This window comes from Phyllostomus hastatus, unplaced genomic scaffold, assembly GCF_019186645.2.
Source record: "Phyllostomus hastatus isolate PE091 unplaced genomic scaffold, TTU_PhHast_1.1 phas_scaffold_501, whole genome shotgun sequence".
Classification (NCBI taxonomy): domain Eukaryota; kingdom Metazoa; phylum Chordata; class Mammalia; order Chiroptera; family Phyllostomidae; genus Phyllostomus; species Phyllostomus hastatus.
Window position 1 is genome coordinate 8,043,159 of NW_025334033.1, and position 21,316 is coordinate 8,064,474.

The window sequence follows — 21,316 nt, forward strand, 5'->3', positions numbered from 1 at the left end:
GCCTGGAGTCCGTTATGTTTCATGGATTTGGGGTAGTGACTGCCTTTGCCCATACAGAATTTTTTTAATGGAATTAGTTGTTAACATTTTAAAAAGAGGAATGTTTCCCATTTTAAAAATCTGCATTTCCAGCATCTCTTGACATGTTAGAGGACCCAGGTGGCCCTGGCTGGGATTTCCACACAGCAGCAACCAGTTGGTGCCAAGTGCCAGCTCCCACGGACTGGCCAGCCGTCCCCCAGTGGTCACAGCGATTGCTGCACACACTCTGCTTCTGTATCTACAGCAAAATCATCCTCAGAGCCTACAGGTCTTCAGCTGGGTTCCCTAGATACAGAACCCGAGGCAGCAATTCTTGTTCCAGTGACTTATGGCAAGAAGGGGATGCCAGCTAGAGAAGCAGGTTAGGCCAAGGAAACAAAGCCAAGCAAGCTGAAGACCAGCTGACCCCCGGGGAAGCTCGGGAGGACACATGCACCACAGAGCTAACCTCATCTCGAGTGAGAGAATGGGGTTGGGGAGGGGGTGCTGTAATGGGTTGTTCAGTTCCCACTTCAGCCAGGACAATGCTCCAGGGAAGGGGGCAGCTGTGCACCCTTGGAACAGGGCAGTCAGGTGGACGCACAGACAAGCTCAAGGTTAAATGGATCTGGGCAGGGTGCCAGTAGCCATTCACTACATCACGTCTCTATTAAACATAAGAAAATAAAAACTAGAAGACAGGGCTAAGAGCTTCAAGGAACACAGGAGAGTGTGTTTCTTTGTAGAAGTAAAGAGCATTGCTCTCAGTGTAGTATACAAATAAGTGTAAATGTTGAGCAGTGACACTCCTCATGTGACCTGCCCAGGCCCTATAAATACTGGCATTTGCACCCTGGATCTCATGCTGTCCTTAGACGCACTCTATGCTCCCTCCCCCTAGACTCATCAGGGAACTATATGCTCCATGTTAACTGGGCAGGAGCAGGACAGTGTTCTTTAGGATTACTGAAGACTACACTGAAATATGGAGCCAATTTAGGGTTAGTAAGAAATGTCTAAGTAAAAAAATACAGAAAAACACATTATATGTCATCAATGACTAAGCCCATTATATCACAGGCAGAGGTTATTACTGTGATAACCAGTGTGCAGTAACTCCTATGACAAAATAATCCTTTGAAAGTCAATAATGGGAAAAGATAGCAGCCCTGTAGATGGAAGCTGAGTCCACTTGTGCTTGCCACCAACTTGGATACTTGGCTGATCTTCCAACAAATAAATTGAACATTTGGCAGAATCTCAGCTGATATGAAGTTTGGAAGCCAAGGAGTTCAGAAGACGCTTCACAACGGACAGCAAGATTTTATAGGTTGAAGGGGAGATACCTCACATATGTGTAGCTCCCAGGGAGGGAACCCCCAGACCCAGACCGGGAGTGACTTGGATACACAAAGTCAGGAGGTCCAGGCTACACATATATATATACAAACACACACAGAGCAAGTGGCACATGCATAGCTGCAGCAGCAAACACCAACTGGGAGAGTGCCAGAGAGAGAGGGACTCTATCTGCACCTGAGTCAGATGGAGGCAGGCTGCCGCCAGCTGTGAATGTGAGAGACTTTTGGCTTTTTGGAGAGGGGGTGTGTGTAGAAAGCCAGACAGTGACTCATGCAGCAGTGGGAGTGCCCAGAGAGACTTTTTAAAAGGGGAGCTAAGGCATGCTGGGCAGAGACCCTGTGTGCAGCTACCCTGCCAGCATGGGGAAACGACTTAGGGCATGGTTTGCTCCCACTGAATACAGCTGGGCAGAGAGATCAGAAAGGTCTCACTGTGAGGGGATTTCTTGGTCCCAGCCCAGGGCAGCCAGCAGGCTGGAGGCGGCGCAGAGTGGAGAGTTCAGGACTGTGTCTGCAGTGAGGGCAGTGGGCTGGGAACTGGATGGGCAGGAGTTGAGCACCTGAGATTATTTACAGCCAGACAGAGCCCCCTTCCCAGGCAGAGATCAAACCTCCAGGAAGAGAAGGACACACCCAGCCCCACCTCCTGCAGGTTGGCAAGCACCACCAACCAGGAAGTTCTGGCAAAGCAGGCAGGACAGGCTCAAGAACCCCCTGCAGGGTACTTATCTGCAAAAGAAAGACAGAAAGAGAAATACCTAAAGGGCCCATTTTGAACTTCTTTCAGGAAGACAAAATACACTGGTTCCTAGGGCCCTATTCCACTGAGGCCAGCAATGCAGGAAGATGAGAAATCAGTGCAGCAATGGGAGAATCAGGGCCCAGCCCAGCCTTGGCTTCCACACAAAACTGCCGTAAGCACCTTGCAGGAAAGATGCTGCAAGCAAGAAAGAGCTGACCCTCTTACACAGACTGGCCCTTCCCTTGAAATGGACAGCAAGTTCACCAGAAACTATACATTATTGGAAATAAACTGGGATAGACCAAGATGGGCAGTGAGACACACCTACAATTTTCCCAGAAGACTGAACAGTGCCTCCCAGGGGAGACCCAGGAGTCCCACCCTCCAGTTCACAACAGAAGCCACCTCTAGAGGCAGGTGAAGGTGATGCAGGTGGTGCTGCCAGAACTTGGATTACCCACCCTGGACCTTGAGCTGATAAAAAACTGGAGGTGGATCCAGAAAGAGAAATCAGAAAGCAAACACCAAACTCTGCTGAGATGAATTCCACCTCATTCTTCTTCAGAATTTGCTTTTTCTTTCTTTCACATAGCCTTTTAATATTTCTTCTTTTGCCTCAATTGTATTCCAACTAATTGATTATTTTGTCTTTTATTTTGTATTCTTTTTACTTAGATTTTTGTATTATTTTTATCTTATTTTCATTTCAAATCTCACATTGTACCCTTCCCTTGTCTTACTTTATTTTGCCTTATTCCTGCCCTTCCTTATTTTTGTTGTAAAATTTATTTCCCCCATGCTACGCCTTGTTCCTATTCCTTACTCTTACTATTTCTCCTCCCTCTGTCCTCTCAAAATCATTCTTCCTTCCTTTAGTCAGCTTCCATTCATTTTCCTTCTTATAATATTCTTATTTTCTTTCCATCCTTATAAATTGTGGCTTATTTGGCATGGATATTATGATTATTGCTGTTCTTCAACTGTATTCCTATTTGTTCATTTTTTTTAATTTAAAATCTCATAAATTACTTTCCCTTTATCTTACTCCAGTTTGCCTTCCTCCCGTCCTTGCTTATCTGCATTTGGAATTGTATTTGTTCCCCTTTGTTAGCCTTAATTCTAGTCCTTATTCTTATTATTTCCCCTCCCTTTAGCCCCTCAAAATATTTTTTCTTTATGGAGATATCTCATATTCTCTTCTTTCTTTTGTATAATATTCTTATTCTCTTTCCACCTTTATCAATCTTTGCTCAGCTACCATTGTTATTGACCCTGTTGTGGTTCTCCTGCAATTTTGTTCCTTTTGGTTTACTACTTTCTTAATTTTATTTCAACCCTCATAGTCTTCCCTTTTCTTATTCTATTCTACCATTGACTTCCCTGTTTTACTTCTGAAAAACAGAAGTAAATTTTTTAAATTTTATTTTCTCCCTTTCTTTACCTTGTTTTTATTCCCTACTCTTACTATTTCTCCTCCTTCTTTCCAGTCAAAGCCATTTGTCTCTCCTGTAGTCATCACGTGTTCCCTTTTTCCTATATTGAACTATCTTAATCTCTCTCCACCTTTATTACTCTTTGCTCAATAGCTGTTGATATTGCTGATGTGGTAGGGGGATATTTTTCCTGGTGTGGGTTTGATTTTCTGGATAGTATTGCCTTGTTAACCAGCACCTGTACAACAGTATAAGACATGGCAGTGGTAGTGACTCCCAGTCAGCCAGCTGAAGGGAAAAACCCACCAATGAATGAGCCATCAATAATCAAAGCCCAAGTACAAGAGAGTCCACATTAACTGAATAAGGGGCAACCCGAGAGGATACGAATCAGAAGACCAAAGAGACTGCACCACTGAGCCCTACAGAACTCCTACCACAGAAATCCACCCCACAAAGACAAGCAGGCAAAGCAGGGTGACCTGAGATGCAGAAACAAACAAAAAGAGTTACCTCAATTGGGAAGACAAAGAAATAACCCACAACTGAAAGGAAAGGAGGAATACCCAGAAAATGGGCTAAATAAAATTGAGGCAAGCAATCTATCTGACATAGAATTCAAAACAATGGTTAAAAAGATGCTCGAGGAACTCAGTGAGAACTACAAGGAACTTTATAAGAGCTACAAGGAACTTAGTGGGAACTACATCAGGATTAAAAGGGACATAGAAACTATAAATAAGAACCAGGAAGATTTGAAGAATACAATATCAGAAAAGAAAAGTAAACCAGAAGGAATTAAAAGCAGGCTAAATGAAGCAGAGGACCCATCAGTGAGCTGGAAGACAAAGTAGAAAGAAATACCCAGAGTAACAATACAGAAAAAAGACTCATGTCTTTTCTCAAAAAGAACAAAGATAGTTTAAGGGAGATTCAGGACAACATGAAATGTAACAACATTTGCATTGTAGGAATATCAGAGGAGCAAGGGATAGAAAACCTGTTTGAAAAAATAATGACAAAAAACTCCTCTAACTTGGTAAGGGAAAAAGTCACACAAGTGCAGGAAGCACAGAAGTTCCCAATCACAATGAACCCAAAAAGGCCCATTCCACGACCCATCATGATTAAAATGACAAATTTTAAAGACAAAGAGAAAATCTTACAGGCAGCGAGGGAGAAACAGCTAGTAACATACAAGGAAGCTCTGATTAGGCTATCAGATGATTTCTCAACAGAAACACCACAAGCCACAAGGGAATGGCAAGGAATATAGGGGACCGGTTTATTTTAGTCTAGCAAATGTGACTCAGCTCTCTATGGAAAACCTACAGAAGCAAAGTGGTAGGCAGGAGCCAGACCTTCAAACCAAATTTTCCCGTGGGAATCAGGCCTAGAAAATGCATACTGACTGTTATGGCTTGCTCTTGCTAAAACTCCATCACCCTGGTCTAAAACAACAAATATGTATTGTCTATCTTCAAGGTAATTTCCAAAGCCTGTGTAAATTCACCAAGGACAGAGCTAATCAGCTCGCCGCCATTCCCCTCTACATATTATTTTCATTTCCTTGATTATACCTAAAATGTAGACAACAATATTCTATGTAATAGATAATAAATCTTTCCCTGATGTAAGACCCGAGAAAAATAATAAAAGCCTGTCTAGGCAAGGGTCGGGGCGCTCTCCTCTTGAGAGAGTGGCTGAGGCATTCATAGACACTCTCCCCTTGAGAGAGTAGCCATGCTGTCCCCTTTTTCTCCACAGGATTGCTGTTGCCTGTGCATTTATTTTCTCTTTCAGCCACAATGGAATATTCCAAGTAATGAAAAGCAAAGGCCTGCAACCAAGACTACTGTACCCAGCAAGGTTCTCATTTAAAATGGAAAGCAAAATAAAGAGCTACCCAGACCAAAAAAAAAAAAAGGCTAAAAGAATACGTCTCCACTAAGTCAGCACTGTAAGAGCTGCTAAAGATTGCTATAAAAAGAAGAAAGAGAGAGAGAGAGAGGAACACAGGTACAAAGGGAAAGAATGGCGATGAATAAGTATCTATCAATAATAACCTTAAATGTAAATGGATTAAATGCTGCAATCAAAAGACACAGGGTAGCTGAATGGATAAGAAAACATGACCCATACATAAGCTGTGTATAAGAGACCCACCTCAGAACAAAAGATCTACACAAAGTGATGGGATGGGAAAAAAAAAAATCCCAAACAGACATGAAAATAAAAAAGCTGCAGCAGCAATACTTACATGAGACAAAATAGACTTCAAAACAAGGCCATAAAAAGAGACAAAGAAGGCCACCACATAATACGGGAGTAGGCCATCAAGAAGATATAACCCTTATAAACATATATGCACCTAATACTGGAGTACCTCAATACATAAGGAAAATCATAGAGGACTTCAAGAAAGATATGGACAACAGCACAGTCATTATAGGACATGTTAACAACCCACTGTCAACAATGGATAGATCTTCCAAACAAAGAATCAACAAGGATATTGTGGCACTGAACAACACTCTAGATCTAATAGATACAATTGATACACACAGTACCTTTCACCCCAAAGAGGCAAAATATGCATTCTTTTCAAATGCACATGGAACATTTCAAAGACAGAGCACATGGTAGGGCACCAAACAAGCCTCAACAAATTCAAGAAAACTGAAGTCATCTCAAACATTTTCTCAGATCACAATGGCTTGAAACTACAAACCAACCTCATGGAAAAAACTGAAAAACATTCAAATACCTGGAGACTGAATAACATGCTATTAAATAATGAATGGGTTAACAATGAGATCAAGAAGAAATCAAAGTGTCTGGAATCACATGAAAATGAACGCACAACAACCCAAATCCTGTGGGATACAGTGAAGGCAGTCCTGAGACAGAAGTTCATAGCAATACAAGCCTATCTAAAAATGACAGAAAAATCTCAAAAAAATAACCTAACACTACATCTACAAGAACTAGTGGAACAACAACAAAACAAAGCTCAGAGAAAGTAGAAAGAAGGAAATAATCAAGATCAGAACAGAATTAAATGACATATTAACTAAAAGAACAATTCAAAGGATTGATACATCCAGGAGCTGGTTCTTTGAAAAGACAAATTAACAAACCTTTAAACAGACTCGTCAAGAAAAAAAAAAAAGGACCCAAATAAACAAAATCAGAAATGAAAGAGGATACCACAGAAATGCAAAGGATTGTAAGAAATTACTATGAACAACTGTATGCCAGGAAACTGGACAACCTGGACAAATGGAAAAATTTCTAGAAACATATAATCTTCCAAAATTGAATCAGGGAGAAGCAGAAAGCCTCAACAGATAGTAACAAATAGTGAAATTGAAGCAGCAATCAAAAACTCCTGGACACAAAAGTCCTGGACCAGTGGCTTCACAGGTGAATTTTACCAAACATTTAAGGAAGAACTAACTCCTATCCTTCTAGAACTATTCCAAAAAGTTAAAGAAGAGGAAAGATTCCAAAACTCTTTGTACAAGGCCAGTATCATCATAGTTCCAAAGCAAAGTAAAGACACAACAAAGAAAGAAAACTACAGGCCAGTATCTCTGATGAACATAGATGCTAAAATCCTCAACAAAATATTTGCAATCCAGACCCAGCAATACAGTAAAAAGATCATACACAATGATCGAGTGGAATTCATCCCAGGAATGTAAGGATGGTATCATATTTGCAAATCAATAAACATAATATACCACATAAACAAAATGAAAGACAAAATCACATGATCATATCAACAGACACTGTATTTTATCAAAAACATTTGATAATATCGGGCACCCAGTTATGATTAAAACACTCAACAAATGGGATTAGAGGCACACACCTCAACATAATAAAAGCCACAGACAAAAACTAAAAGCTTTCCCCTTAAGCTCAGGAACAAGACAAGAGGGTCTACTTTCCCCACTCTTATTTAACATAGTACTAGGAGTTCTAGCTACAGCAATCAGACAAGAAAAAGAAACATCAAAATTGGAGAGGAGGAAGTAGAATTGTCATTGTTTGCAGACAACATAATAGTGCCCATGGAAAACCCTATAGTCTCCACCAAAAACTACTCGGCCTAATAAGTGAATTTGGCAAAATAGTGGGATTCAAAGTCAATATTCAGAAATAGAGGGCATTTTTGCACATCAACAATGAAACATTAGAAACAGAAACTAGGGAAAATTCCATTTACTATTGCAACAAGAAAAATAAAGTACCTAGGAATAAATTTAACCAAGGTGGCAAAAGATCTATACTCAGTAAACTACAGAACACTGAGGAAAGAAATCAAGGAAGACACAAACAAATGGAAGCATATATTGTGTTTATGGATTGGAAGAATTAACATCATTAAAATGTCCATACTACCCAAAGCAATCTATAGATTCAATACAATCCCTATGAAAATAACAATGGCATATTTCACAGACATAGAACAAATATTTCAAAACTTTATATGGAACCAAAAATGACCCCAAGTAGCCTCAGCAATTTTGAGAAAGAAGAATGAAGTAGGAGGGATCACATACCTGATATTAAACTATATTACAATGTGGCCACTGTAGTCAATACAGTCTGTTACTGGCATAAGAACAGACACACAGATCAATGGAACATAATAGAGAACCCAGAAATAAACCCAAATCTCTATGGTCAAGTAATATTTCACAAAGGTGGTGTGAGCATACAATGGGGTAAAGAAAGCCTCTTCAATAAATGGTGTTGGGAGAACTGGACTGGTACATGCAAAACAAATGAAACTAGACCACCAACTATACCATACAGCAGAATCAGCTCAAAATGGATAAAAGACTTAAGTATAAGTTGTGACACCATAAAAGTCCTAGAGGAGAACATAGGCATGAAAATTTCAGACATCCCATACAGGCAAAAATTTCAGATTTTGCCAATATATCTCCTAGGGCTAGAAAATAAAGGGAAAAAATTAACAATGGGGACTACATCAAACTATAAAGCTTCTGCACAGCTAAAGAAAACATCAACAAAATACACAGGGAAATGACCATATGAGAGAACATATTTGTCGATGATACATTGAACCAGGACTTATCTCCAAAATATGTAAAGAACGCATACAACTCAACACCAGGGAGACAAATATTCTAATCAAAAAATGAGCTAAGGACCTGAATAGTCACTTCTCCAAGGAGGACATACAGATGGTACATATGAAAAGATGCTCAATATCACTAGCCATTCAGAGATGCAAATTAAAACCACAATGAGATATCACCTCATAGCTGTCAGAATAGCCATCATTAATAAATCAACTAACAAGTGCTGGCAAGGATTCGGAGAAAAGGGAACCCTAGCGCACTGTTAGTGGGAATGTACACTAGTGCATCCTGTGTGAAAATAGTATGGAATTTCCTCAAAAAAATAAAACTGTCTTTTGACCCAGTGATACAGCTGCTGGGATATACCCTAAGAACTATAAATCACAAATTCAAAATAAGTTATGCACCCCTATGTTCACAGCAGTGCTATTTAAATAGTCAAGTCCTGGAAACAGCCTAAGTACCCATCAGTAAATGAATGGATAAAAATACTGTGGTACATTTACACAATGGAATACTATACAGCAAAAAGAAAAAAGGAACTCCCACCTTTTTCAACAGCATAGATGGGACTGGGGACTGTTATGCTGAGTGAAGTAAACCAGTCAGTGAAAGACAAATAGCATATGACATCACCTCTAAGAGGAATCTAATGAACAAAATATAAACACAGGCATGGAAACATGGAGCAGGCTGAAAGTGACCAGAGGGGAGGGGTAATGCTAGAAAGGAGGGAAAAGGACTAGCCAAAGAACATGTATGAATGACCCACAGACATGGACAACAGTGTGGGAATTGACTGTGGGAGTGGGAAGTGGGATGGGTGGAAGAGGGCAAAGTAGGAAAAATTGGGACAACTGTAATAGAATAACAATAAAAAGATGAGTTTAAATAAAGAATGTCAATTATGAATTGACCAAGAATAAATTTGAAAATTTCAATAAGTCTGTAGCCCTGGCTGCTATGGCTTAGTGATTTGAGTGCCAGCCTGTGAAGCCAAGTGTCACAAGTTTGATTCCTAATCAGGGCACATGCCTGGGTTGCGGGCCAGGTCTCTGGTTGGGGACGTGATAGAGGCAACCACACATTGATATTTCTCTCCCTCTCTTTTTCTCCCTTCTCCTCTCTCTGGAGGAGCAAATAAATAATACAATTTTATAAATAAATTAATGAATAAATAAATTTGTAAAACAGGATTTTTTAAAGTCAGAGAATATTATTTCAATTTAAAAAGTAATTATTGGTTTATACTAATAAGTTAATAACATGATAAAAAATAAATACGAGGCAGTGTAAAGATCACTGACTATCAGAGTTTACATACCTCAGAACTGGACAGCCCAGAATCTCTATCATCTAAGTCCTTCAAGAGTTCAGCCAGCCTTTTCTTCTCTCTATCAATCATAACCACTGGTTTTCCTGAATTCTTGGCCAACTACAGAATGCATTAATGAAAAATATTAAAACTCAAAGAAATTCATCATTCAGGAAAATAAAAATGAAACCTGAGGTTTCTATAGTACAGATTCACTAAGGTAAAATTTGGGAAATTAGGCATTTTTCATTTACCAGGTAATTTCATTTTATGTCAGATTTTTGGTATAGGTCCATTCTCCAAGCAAATATACTTCTGCTGTAAGCAGGCCCTCCTGTTAACCATTTAGCAAACATTTCATTTGAAAAAGAAAGCAAAACACAAGCAGTGTTCAAACCTCTCTATTATAGCAATGCAAAAACATATTTGCTGGGACATTTGGGAAGAATCTTCTTGTCACTTCCTATGTGGCATATATCCACTAAATGAAATTGCTTTTAAAATTCAAGAAGATCATATGAGGAGTTTAAATAAAGAATTAGTCACTATTGTTAAGTGAAACATTTATGGTGGAGCTGCTGTGTCAGCAAGAATTTGGATATGGGAAAAACACTACTGCTCTGGCAAAAACAGTAAAGCAACATACAATGGGCTAACACAAAGACACAGTTCACGTTGGGAAAGGTTTCTTTCAGGTTATAGGAACATGGGGCAAAGAAAAATTGAGAGTCCCAGACTACAGTTCTGACAGGAACAGGCTGACCCATGAATCCCAACTGTATGGAAATGACATGCCAATTGTGGAAAAAGGATCAGGCTTCAACGGTGAAATATTATTTAACTTTCTCCTCTTGTTAACACTTCACACGCACCAATGTGGTCTTCTAACGACCTGACTGCCTCAGTGGTTTGCCACGAGCCTTCTATCCACTGCACTTACATTTCTTGCTATAAACTAATTAGCATTCTGGTCTAATAGAGGAGCCTCTGTGCCCTTGGTTAATCTGAGTCTGCATCAACAACAAACCAAGTGAGGCTGCAGGGCCTGTAAGACCAAGGGCAGGCCTTGAAGCAGGGAGCTAATAGAGACACGTGACAAGTGAAGGGCTGCCAGGAGTTCAGTTGAGTGGAGCTGGGTAGGGATGTGAGGAACAACCAGCTGGCCTCGCCAGCTCTGCCAGGAGTGCTTTCCATTCAAATGTCCAAGTGCATCAGCTATAAAACCTGTCTCATTACCCTAAAAAAACAATGTTACTAACATGCAATTTAAAATCTGGGAAACATGTTCCAAAACTCTTATCCAAATAAGTGTTTTTCAGATTACAGGAACAAGATTCATTTCTGGGTAACAAAATAAATGCACTGCATTGAAGCTAGCATTTTCAAAGGGGTATGACAGCAGAGGATAAGATTGAACAGAAAATAGGGAAGTATTGGTTCATAAAACTTTTCGTTCAGTTATAAATGCTGTTTATATATACATGTATCACAATCAAAAAAATAGGTAAAGACACCGAAGACAACTATTTCCATTTTCAGAACTTATTTAGTCCACATTCTGGCTTCTAAATTCCTAAGTACATACCTCAATATTTCGCTTAATAAAATCCCGGTTGTGTTGACCCCTGAGCTCAATCTTTTCTGTATTTGAGAAAGGTCCCTTTTCTGCTTGGACCAATGGCTCATTTCTTTTCACATCACAGGTAAAATCTAATATTAAAAAAGTTCAAATTTTCTTCATAATTATAATTGTCCATTATGCTAAAATTTTACCTTAAGCATATATTAAAATACTTCAGAAATAAAACACACAGAGAAGAACTTCCAAATTCCAAATCCAAAACCCTAATACACAGAGATTTATTCTCAAAAAGATAAATGTGCTACAAAATTTACAATGGAGTTCTCATAAAACTTCTGTTATTCATTATCACCTATCAAACTCCTTGCTATTGATTCCTTTGGCATCATGGGGCATACGAAAAAAACTGCAAGTGATACATGTGAAGAAGAAATCTCTGACATTATGGAAATTTTAAAATATATTGTATTTTAGTCTTTATATGAACCAGAACTTTCCCTGAAGACTAGCTTCTTTACTAATTTGTCATCACCCTCTCTGAACAATAAACTTTTTGTTCAAACCTGTCTTTTAAGCGAGGTCTGGGCATAAGCATCCCGGGTGTTCTGCGTCCCATCTGCACACACCCCTGGGGCCCATCCTAGTGTGTCAGCTCTCTCCACCTTTGAACGGAGGCTTAAGCCAACTCTAAGTTGTTCAGACACTGAGTGCTCAAAACAAGGGTAAGAAAAATACTTGTGGACTCTTATTCCCTTTGTTAAATACCTTGTTTTCACTGCAGTCATATTTAAAGCATTTAAAACAAGACCATGTGGAATCCTCATTAATGTTTTAAAACTATGCATGAAGAAGAGTGTTCTTAAATGACAAATGGAGCTCACCCTGCAAAATAGGATAAGTTGTCACAGTGAAGTCCAGAAGGGAGAAACACTAGCCAGCAGCTCAGTCCAGACAAGGTTTACTTAAAAGTTATCTTTGTTTTGAGCCCAGGCTGGTGTAGCTCAGTGGATTGAGCGCGGGCTGGGAACCAAAGTGTTGCAGGTTCGATTCCCAGCCGGGGCACATGCCTGGGTTGCAGGCCATAACCCCCAGCAACCACACATTGATGTTTCTCTTTCTCTCTCTATCTCCCTCCCTTCCCTCTCTAAAAATAAATAAATAAAATCTACAAAAAAAGTTATCTTTGTTTTATAAGAGAGATTATCTCAATAAAAAGAATTAAGGATACTTGTAGCTAATTATCACAGACTCAATAAAAATTTAATAATTAAACAATACATTTTGATAATAGCTGCAAAGACCAGGAAAGAATAAGATCTCTGAATTTAAATTCTTTTAAAACAAAAATAAATTAGAGTTAAAAAAGCTTTACTCAAATATAAGTTTTGAGAAAAATAAATCTGTGATTTATAATTAGGGTTTTATTTTCTAATCAATAACATAATTATTTTAAACAACTACCAATAGTTAAAGTAGGAGTCACCTTTTTGATGAGCAGCCTCCTTGGATATAAAACATATATCTTTTACCATAATCCAAGTTGTAAATAGTCTTTTAAGTTGAAATATGAGGTTTATTCATTCAGTTGAAGTTTCAAATACTCTTAAACAACACAACGTTAAAGTAACTCAAATTAAATGCACCCATGTCTACATCTGTAAGACTTTCTTTAAAATATACTTTTAAAGAAAGAGGAGAAATTATAGGAGAAAAACATTGGATTGTCTGGTCACAGCTGTCTCACTAGAAACATCCTCTTCTTCTCCCCACACCAGCGGTGATCCATGGAAGAAGCTGCCACGTTCCTGGAGTGACCCCCATCCACGCTGGGCTGGAGGAGCTGGCTGGACCAGTGGTAGGCGCCTAACCCAGGCTGGATCAGTTGGTCTGCAGCATCTCGGAATAGAGTGTCCTTCTCAATGACCACCCACAGAATGTGCTCCTGGGAGTCAAAGAGGCAGTCTATCGACAGGATTCTTTCCATACGTTTTCCTTTTTGCTTAAACTACATTTTCATTACTTGCAGTCAGCTTTCCTTTAACTTGTTTTACATAAAAAATTTCAAACATCCCAAAGGAGAAAGAATGGTATAACAAATCCTCAACAATTAATTTCTACAATGATTTACTCATGACCAACCTTGTTTCATCTAGAACCTCACCTATGTCCACTTATTTATATGTTAAATCATATCAAATCATTTCATCAGTGAACATTTCTATACACACAGCTAGTAATTTCTTGTGACAATACATTAAAAAATCATACAAATCAAAACATACCTTGACTGACAGTCTGTATATGGTTTTCATATTCTTCTGGAGGGACTTGAGTGTGAAACACTGAGAAAAAGGTGTCTTCATGTTCATAGCGAGAACGATCTATTAATGTGAAAAATCACTTATTTAATACACACAAAATAAATAAGGTACTGTGTATATGAACAGTTTAAAGAAAAAGATAAAATCGAATATTCTCTGCAATAGTCCTCAATCACCTCTACACACACACGTCTTAAGAGAGTGTGACTTCCAGGTAGAAATGACAATCACCTGTGTAGGCATGACCGCTGAAACAGACAGCAGAAAGCTACATGGCCAAACAGCAGTTCCCTAGAACTTCTGTGAACAGATGATGTACAAGGATGTGTAAAATATCACATTAACTCTCTGGACATAATGCAGCTAAATTCCAACGTTCATAATACAGAGATTATGCATACTGAGTAACTTTAATTGTGTTTTTCTTTTTTATTTTAGATTGCCAGGGTGCAGATTTCAAATACATGGTCAGTCATTAAGATAAGACTGTGTTTAAGGATCTTAAATATCCATTAAGGCATGTGCAGCAAATTAGCAATTCGGCAACATTTTATTACAGGTTTAAGCTACTTCATATACTTAAAGTGCTAATATATTTATTTTTCATCCCATAATTCCTTTTTAATAGCTCAACTGAGTTTCGCTCAATTATACAGTAAAGCACCTGTAAAAACACAAAAATATAAAAACTTGCAATACTAAAAACTATTATAGCAAGATGATATTTGAAGATTTTAAACGTAGGGGCCTTTCCTATGCCGAAATTATTCTTATGACCCTGTGGCTCTCCACCCACAGCCTGCTGGCATTCGTGCCTCAGCTGGAGGGTGGGTACAGCCTATAACAAAGGCCTCAGAGCTTGGAGTTGGGCCTAAAATTCAACAGTTTTGAAAGTCAAGCATTCAATGCAGGAGTTTAACTCCTTGAAAAGAAAAGAAAAAACCTTTTCTGAATTCCAGAAGTCCTCCTTTAGAAAGAGAAAGAAAGAAGGAAAGAGAAGGGGAGGGAAAAAGGAAAGGAAAAGAAAGGAAAGGAAAAAGAAAGAACCTAGCTAATATAGAAGAAATGATGGATTTAGGAAATAACCATTTGGTAACCATCATAATAATAACTAATTCAGGTAAAAATCATCAATGGGTGATAAAACTAGTGAGTGAAAGTTTGAAGAATAACAGGATAACAGCCTCAGAGTATCTCCTCACATGATAACTTATTCAACACAAAAGGAAAAACAGTAACTTTACAGTGAAGCCTGGCAGACACTCAACCGACTGGTCAAGGTTAATACCCCCAGCGATGGCACAACCGCCATCATGTGCTTCCTGACATGACCCACTGAGGAGGACACAGTATCACTGCTGTGGGAGTCCTGCCAAAAATGCATAACCTGAACCTCATGGTGTGAAACAAAAACAAACCCGAACTGAGGAAAAGTCTATAAAACAACAGGCCTATAGTCTTCAAAAATGCAAATGTCATAAAACACAAATAACTAAAAAGATATGACAACTACATGCAATACATGATCTGGGATTTGCTTTTGCTATGAAGGTTATTAGTGGGACAATTGACAAAATATGAATAAAACCTGTAGATAGGATAAGAGTATTATTGTCTATCAATGTTAATTTCCTGATTTTCTGTGTGTGTCCATCCTCGTGTGCAGAGGGAGACAAGGGGAGGGACTGTGTGTATACACAAACATGTATCAGCATCTATACATACATACACATCTATACACACACAGATATGTGCCAGAGAGAAAAGGAGGATGTGGTAAAATGTTAACACTTACAGAATCTGGGTGAAGGGTATTTGAGAATTATTCGTACTTGTTTTGAGACTTTAGATTTTAAATTACATCAAAATTAAAAGTTAATAGGAAAATTTTTTATATTCCTCTCCTCACTACAAACATTTATCTGGAAAGAAAGAAATCTCCCTTCAGAGATCAAGACCCAGAGGTTTAAGGACTAAGCACCATTTTTAATTAGTCTTGCAAGAGGAAGATTGAAGGATATAATTTGTTTGCTGCCACCTAGGAAAGAAATTAAAGTCTACCCCAGACAACAGGAAGGACCTAAAAGAGGCAATGAGTTTAGACAAAAGAGACAAAAGCCCTGGCTAGTGTGGCTCACTTGATTCTGTGTCATCCCGCAAACCAAAAGGTCACAGGTTCAATTCCCAGTCAGGGCACATGCCTAGGTTGTAGGTTCAGTCCTAGTTGGGCTGCACGTAAAAGGCAACCAACAGATGTTTCTCTCTTATATCAATGTTTCCCTCCCCTCTCAGAGAAATAAAATAAAGTGACACTAGTGTGATGCTGCTCTCTGGCACACATCCTAGAGCTGGACAGAAAGCCCCAAAGAGATTGGGGAAACCCAGTGCAGAATGGGCTCTGCCTCACTGCACACCTGGAACTCTGGGAGGAGATTCCACACACAGTGCTCAAACTACCCATGGCAGCTACAAAGCAGTAATGGCAGTGTGGCACATCTAGAGGGAGACAGGGCCTGAAATATTCACTCACTCGCTCACACACACACCACACACAAACCCACAGTTCCCCATGGCTGGCCAGTGGCATGGAGGAGATTCAGAAGTTCTCACTTGCACCTGTGAACTAGAAGTGGCCCTCCCATGGCCACACATCATTATGCAAACCAAAAATACACATATACAAATGACCCCTACAACTGAGAACCACTCTATTACACTGTAAAAAATTCAATAAATTCAAAATATTCAAATAATAACCACATTATAAATGTCTGTATTAGCTTTTAAAATATAGGGCTTATAAAAAATTCCAGAGAACAAAGGAAAGCACCATCACTTTCTAATTAACTATTAGATCAATGAGAAAATAAGAATAGCAACTTGTAGAGAATAATGATGACACCACATACTGTGGTGTACTCTAATACACCACAGTATTAGAGATAAAGCCATATTCAGAAACAAATTCATAGCAATCGTGCTTTCATCATATTGTTATGGGCTGAACTGCATCCTCCCGAACTTGCTATGTTGAAGCCCTAACCCCCAGAGTGGCTGTACTTCAGGGCAGGGCCTTTAAGGAGGTGAATACAAATTAAATGAGGTCTTTGTGTGGGGTCCTAATAGATGGAAGTGGTATCATTACAAGAACAAGAAAAGACATCAGAGGTATCTTCACCCTCCTCCCCCACCCTACAATTCAGCTCAAAATGAATTATAAACCTAAATGTAAAATGCAAAACTATGAAACATCTAAAAGAAAATATAGTAGAAAAATCTATGTGACCTTAGATGTGGTAATGAGTTTTTATATCCAATACCAAAAGCATAATCCATGAAATTAAAAATTGATAAGTTAAACTGTATTTTTAAAAAAACTTCTGCTCTGCCAAGACACAATGAAACTGCAAGCCACAGGCTGGGATAAAATATTTGCAAAACACATATCTGATAAAAAAAAAAAACTTGTATCTGAAATACACAAAGAACTCTTAAAACTCAACAATAAGAAAAAGAAATCCAATTTTTAAAATGGGCAAAATACCTGAACAGACAACTCGCTAAAGAAAATATACAGATAACAAATAGGCATCTGAAAAGATACTCAACATCATACGTCATTAGGGAAATGCCTATTAAAACAACATTAGATACCACACTTACAACACCAATGCTGGAAAGGATGCAGAACAACAGGAATTCTAACTCTTTGCTGGTAGAAATGCAAAGTGGTACAGCCAATTCAGAACACAGGCAGTTTCCTATAAAGTTACATGATTCAGGAATCCTGTTCCTAGATATTTACCTAAATAAACTGAAAATTTATGTCTACACAAAAATCTGCACACAAATGTTTAAAGCAGTTTTTATTCATAATCACAAAAAAACTGGGAACAATAAAGATATCTTTCCATAGGTGAAGAAATCCATGGTATATCCACAGAATGAAATGTTATTCCACAACAAAAAAAAATAGCTATCAAGCCACAAAATGACATGGATGAATCTTAAGTATGTATTGCTAAGCGAAAACACACAGTCTATGAAGACCACATACCATATGATTCCAATTACATAACATTTGGGAAAGGCAAAACTAGAGACAGTGTGAAGATCAGTGGTAGTTCTGGGTTTGGGGGAAGAAGGGAGGGTTGAAGAAGAAAATCACACAGGGAATCCCTTTTTTCCTATCCTCACCTGAGGGCATGCTTATTGGTTTTAGAAAGAGGGGATGGGGGGGGGGGGAGAAACATCAATGTGAGAGAGAAACATCGATCAGCCACCTTTCACACGTGCCCCAACCAGGAACCAAACCCACAACCTAGGCATGTGTCCTGACTGGGAATTAAACCTGGGACCTTTCATTCTATAGAACAACACTCCAACCAACTGAGCCACAGAGGCAGGGCCACAAAGGGTATCTTGAGGGTGGTAAAATTAGCCTGCATGATACTGTAATGGTGGTTACATGACATTATGCATTTTTGAATACCTGTAACTTCACAGCACAAAGCGTGAACCTTAATGTATGCAAATTTTCAAAAAATTATTTAGGATGTAATAGAATCCCAGAAGAAATACAGAACACTCAAAGCAATCTAACTATATTACAGGTATATGAAACAATTTCACTGAAGGGGGTAGAGGAAAAACATGCTACCTAACTAACTTTGGGAGTGAGTGCAGAAAGACTACAGGCACAAAAACTGCACATGAGCATCGTACTCCAGCTGATTAAGTTATATCCTCTGGGGGGCGGTACAGGTCAACAATTTTGATGTCACTATCCGTGTATGGTGGAATTAAAGAATTAAGCAAAGAGGCGGCCAGTGGTGACAGCCACATTTGTCACTGTTAGAATAAAGGTTACAGAAGAGCAAGGGGGAAAGGCTACAGTGATCAATGTGGTAATAAAGTCAGAGACATCGGTGTGAGCTCATTTTTATCTTAATATAGCTATGAATGGTCACACACAGAAATATTCATAGATATGTACATAACAGGTTAGCATACACACGAAATATTCCCTTTCTCAGAGGTGTTGCATCAACAATTCCCCAGCAGCAACAAGCACACCTAACATCCAAATCCTGGTTTCTAATATTCTCAAATCAGAGGAACCAGGTTTCCTTGCGAAAGGGGCTAAACCTAGGACACAGGTCGGACAATACATAGAAGGTGAGTCTAGAACATCTTGTAATGCCAGAAAGTAAGAAAGTGCTCAACGACCACAACAAAAGAGAACACAACGATGGAGATCTGCCCAAGGGGCACAGGAGTCGACTGAGAGAGTTCCTAATGGCCAAAGCTGGAAAAATTTGAGCAAGAAAATAAATAAAGTGCTACTGGATTATAACACAAAGTATACAATAAATATCCATGAGTCTATACTGATATAAATAAATAAACAGGGAGAATATACAAATCCCTATGCAGAATAATTCAAAATAATATACCTAAATGTTCTGTCTTCAAGGAGGTGAAGCCTAACTCCCTACTCCTTACTCATGGTCTGCACAGAGCTCCTCCCGAAGATGACAGCATGAGAAGGGGTAGAGTACAGGAGCGTTACAGTGGAGAGACCTGACCAACCCTTCCTCAGCCAGGGAAGCAACTGTGATAAATTACACTGATAGGACACTGGGATGTAACGGAAAGGCACTTTCACTCTGTGGTCTTCCAAGAACATAAAACCCTAGCCAAATGAAAAGAAAAATATGGCTTAAATCCCAATTGCTAGAAATTCTACAAAATGCCTGACCAATATGCCTCAAAACTGCTAAGGTCATCAAGAACAAGGAAAGTCTGAGAAAGTACCTTCCCAAGAGTAGCTTAAGGAGAAATGGAGGACTAAATGTAACATGGTATCCTGGACGGGATCCTGGAGCAGAAAAGGGGCATTAGGTAAAAACCAAATGTCTGAATAAAGTATAGACTTTAGTTAATAATATGTCAATACTGGTTCATTAATTATAACTAATGGCATGATACTAATGTTAATAATAGGGAAAACTGGTTGTAGGTGTATAGAAAATCTCCGTACTATCCTCGCAATTTTCTGTAAATCTAAAATTATACTAAAAAAGTTAACTTTTAAAAAAACTTCTAGATTAAAAATAGCAGAAAAACATGAACAAAAATAGGAATAAGAAATAGGACATGTAAACAATAAGGAGAATTATTACTTAAAAATACTATGGTAGCCCTGGCTGGGTGGCTCAGTTGGTTGGAGCATCATCCCATACACCAAAGGTTGCATGTTCAATCCCCGGTCAGGGCACATACATAAATTCTGAATTCAATCCCCAGCCTGTCTGTCTGTCTGTCTCTCTCCCCCCACTACACTTCCTCTCTCTTGAAAATCAATGAACATATGTTCGAGTGAGGATTTTTAATAATAAAAAATAAAAATACTCTGATACACGAAATTTTATGTTGTTAAAAAATAAAATCTCAATGAAATGGATACTTTAAAGTCTCAGTGACATGGCTGTATTGCCAAAATTGACTCCGGAAGACTAGAAAACTGAAATATAATAGTAAATATGAAAGAAGCTGAAAAAAATAAGTCAGAGAATTGCCTCCCAGGAATTCTTTCAACCAGATGGTTTTTCCAGTGAAATTTTTCATATTTTTAGGAACAGATAATCCCCATGTTATATAAACTATTTCAAAGCATAGAAAATGAACAGCCAGCCCCATTTATTTTATGAAGTTAACAGAGCCTGACAAAGCACACATACAGACATTTACCCGCAATGCCACTGCTATCCCAACGCCACGGTACACATTCACATGGGGGATGCCATCGGCCTCCCTCCTTCTCTCTCTCTCTCTCTCTCTCTCTCTCTCTCTCTCTCTCGTGCATGTGCACACACACACACACATACACACACACAGGGCTTATCTAACTTATAAATATAGATGCAAAAATTGAATAAATTCAGCCATTCAAGTTTGGTACTAAATTAAAACAATAATACTCCATAACCAAGATATATTGACCAAGGAATAAGAGACTCAATGTTTAAATTTATTAAATTTGAAACATTAAATAAGTTTGTCAAGTAAGAAAAATTTTATGATAATTTGAATAGATACTGGAATGCATTCAAATAAATTTCAACACCAACTTCTTCTAGAGTTCTCAGAACATGAATAATTATTGAAAAGGACACAAAAATTAACATTATTACTAGGAGATCATAAACTAACAAGACCCAAAGCAAACAAATAAAGATACTTAGAATTAGTAAGGTAATTTAACCGTCACTGAGGGCTAGAAAAGATGGATGGACCGACTCCAGCTGTCAGGCAGAAAGAGGGCAAATCTTCCCTTCTTCCACCTTTTAGTTCCATTTGGGCCCTCAACAGACTGAATGATGCCCACCCACATTGGGAAAGGTAATGCACTCCACTCA

At 38.6% G+C, this 21,316-nt stretch overlaps 1 protein-coding gene across 3 annotated transcripts in view; it reads right to left on the bottom strand.

The window, feature by feature from the left end:
- FSIP1 (fibrous sheath interacting protein 1) overlaps positions 1-21,316 on the bottom strand; it is a 221,863-nt gene that overhangs the window by 164,700 nt on the left and 35,847 nt on the right. For all 3 annotated transcript variants that reach the window (XM_045823146.1, XM_045823147.1, XM_045823145.1), the window contains exons 6-8: positions 13,857-13,955; positions 11,578-11,702; positions 10,002-10,112 (exon numbers count right to left, since the gene is read on the bottom strand). In XM_045823146.1, the coding sequence (XP_045679102.1) occupies positions 10,002-10,112; positions 11,578-11,702; positions 13,857-13,955 (335 nt within the window). The remainder of the gene's footprint in view (positions 1-10,001; positions 10,113-11,577; positions 11,703-13,856; positions 13,956-21,316) is intronic.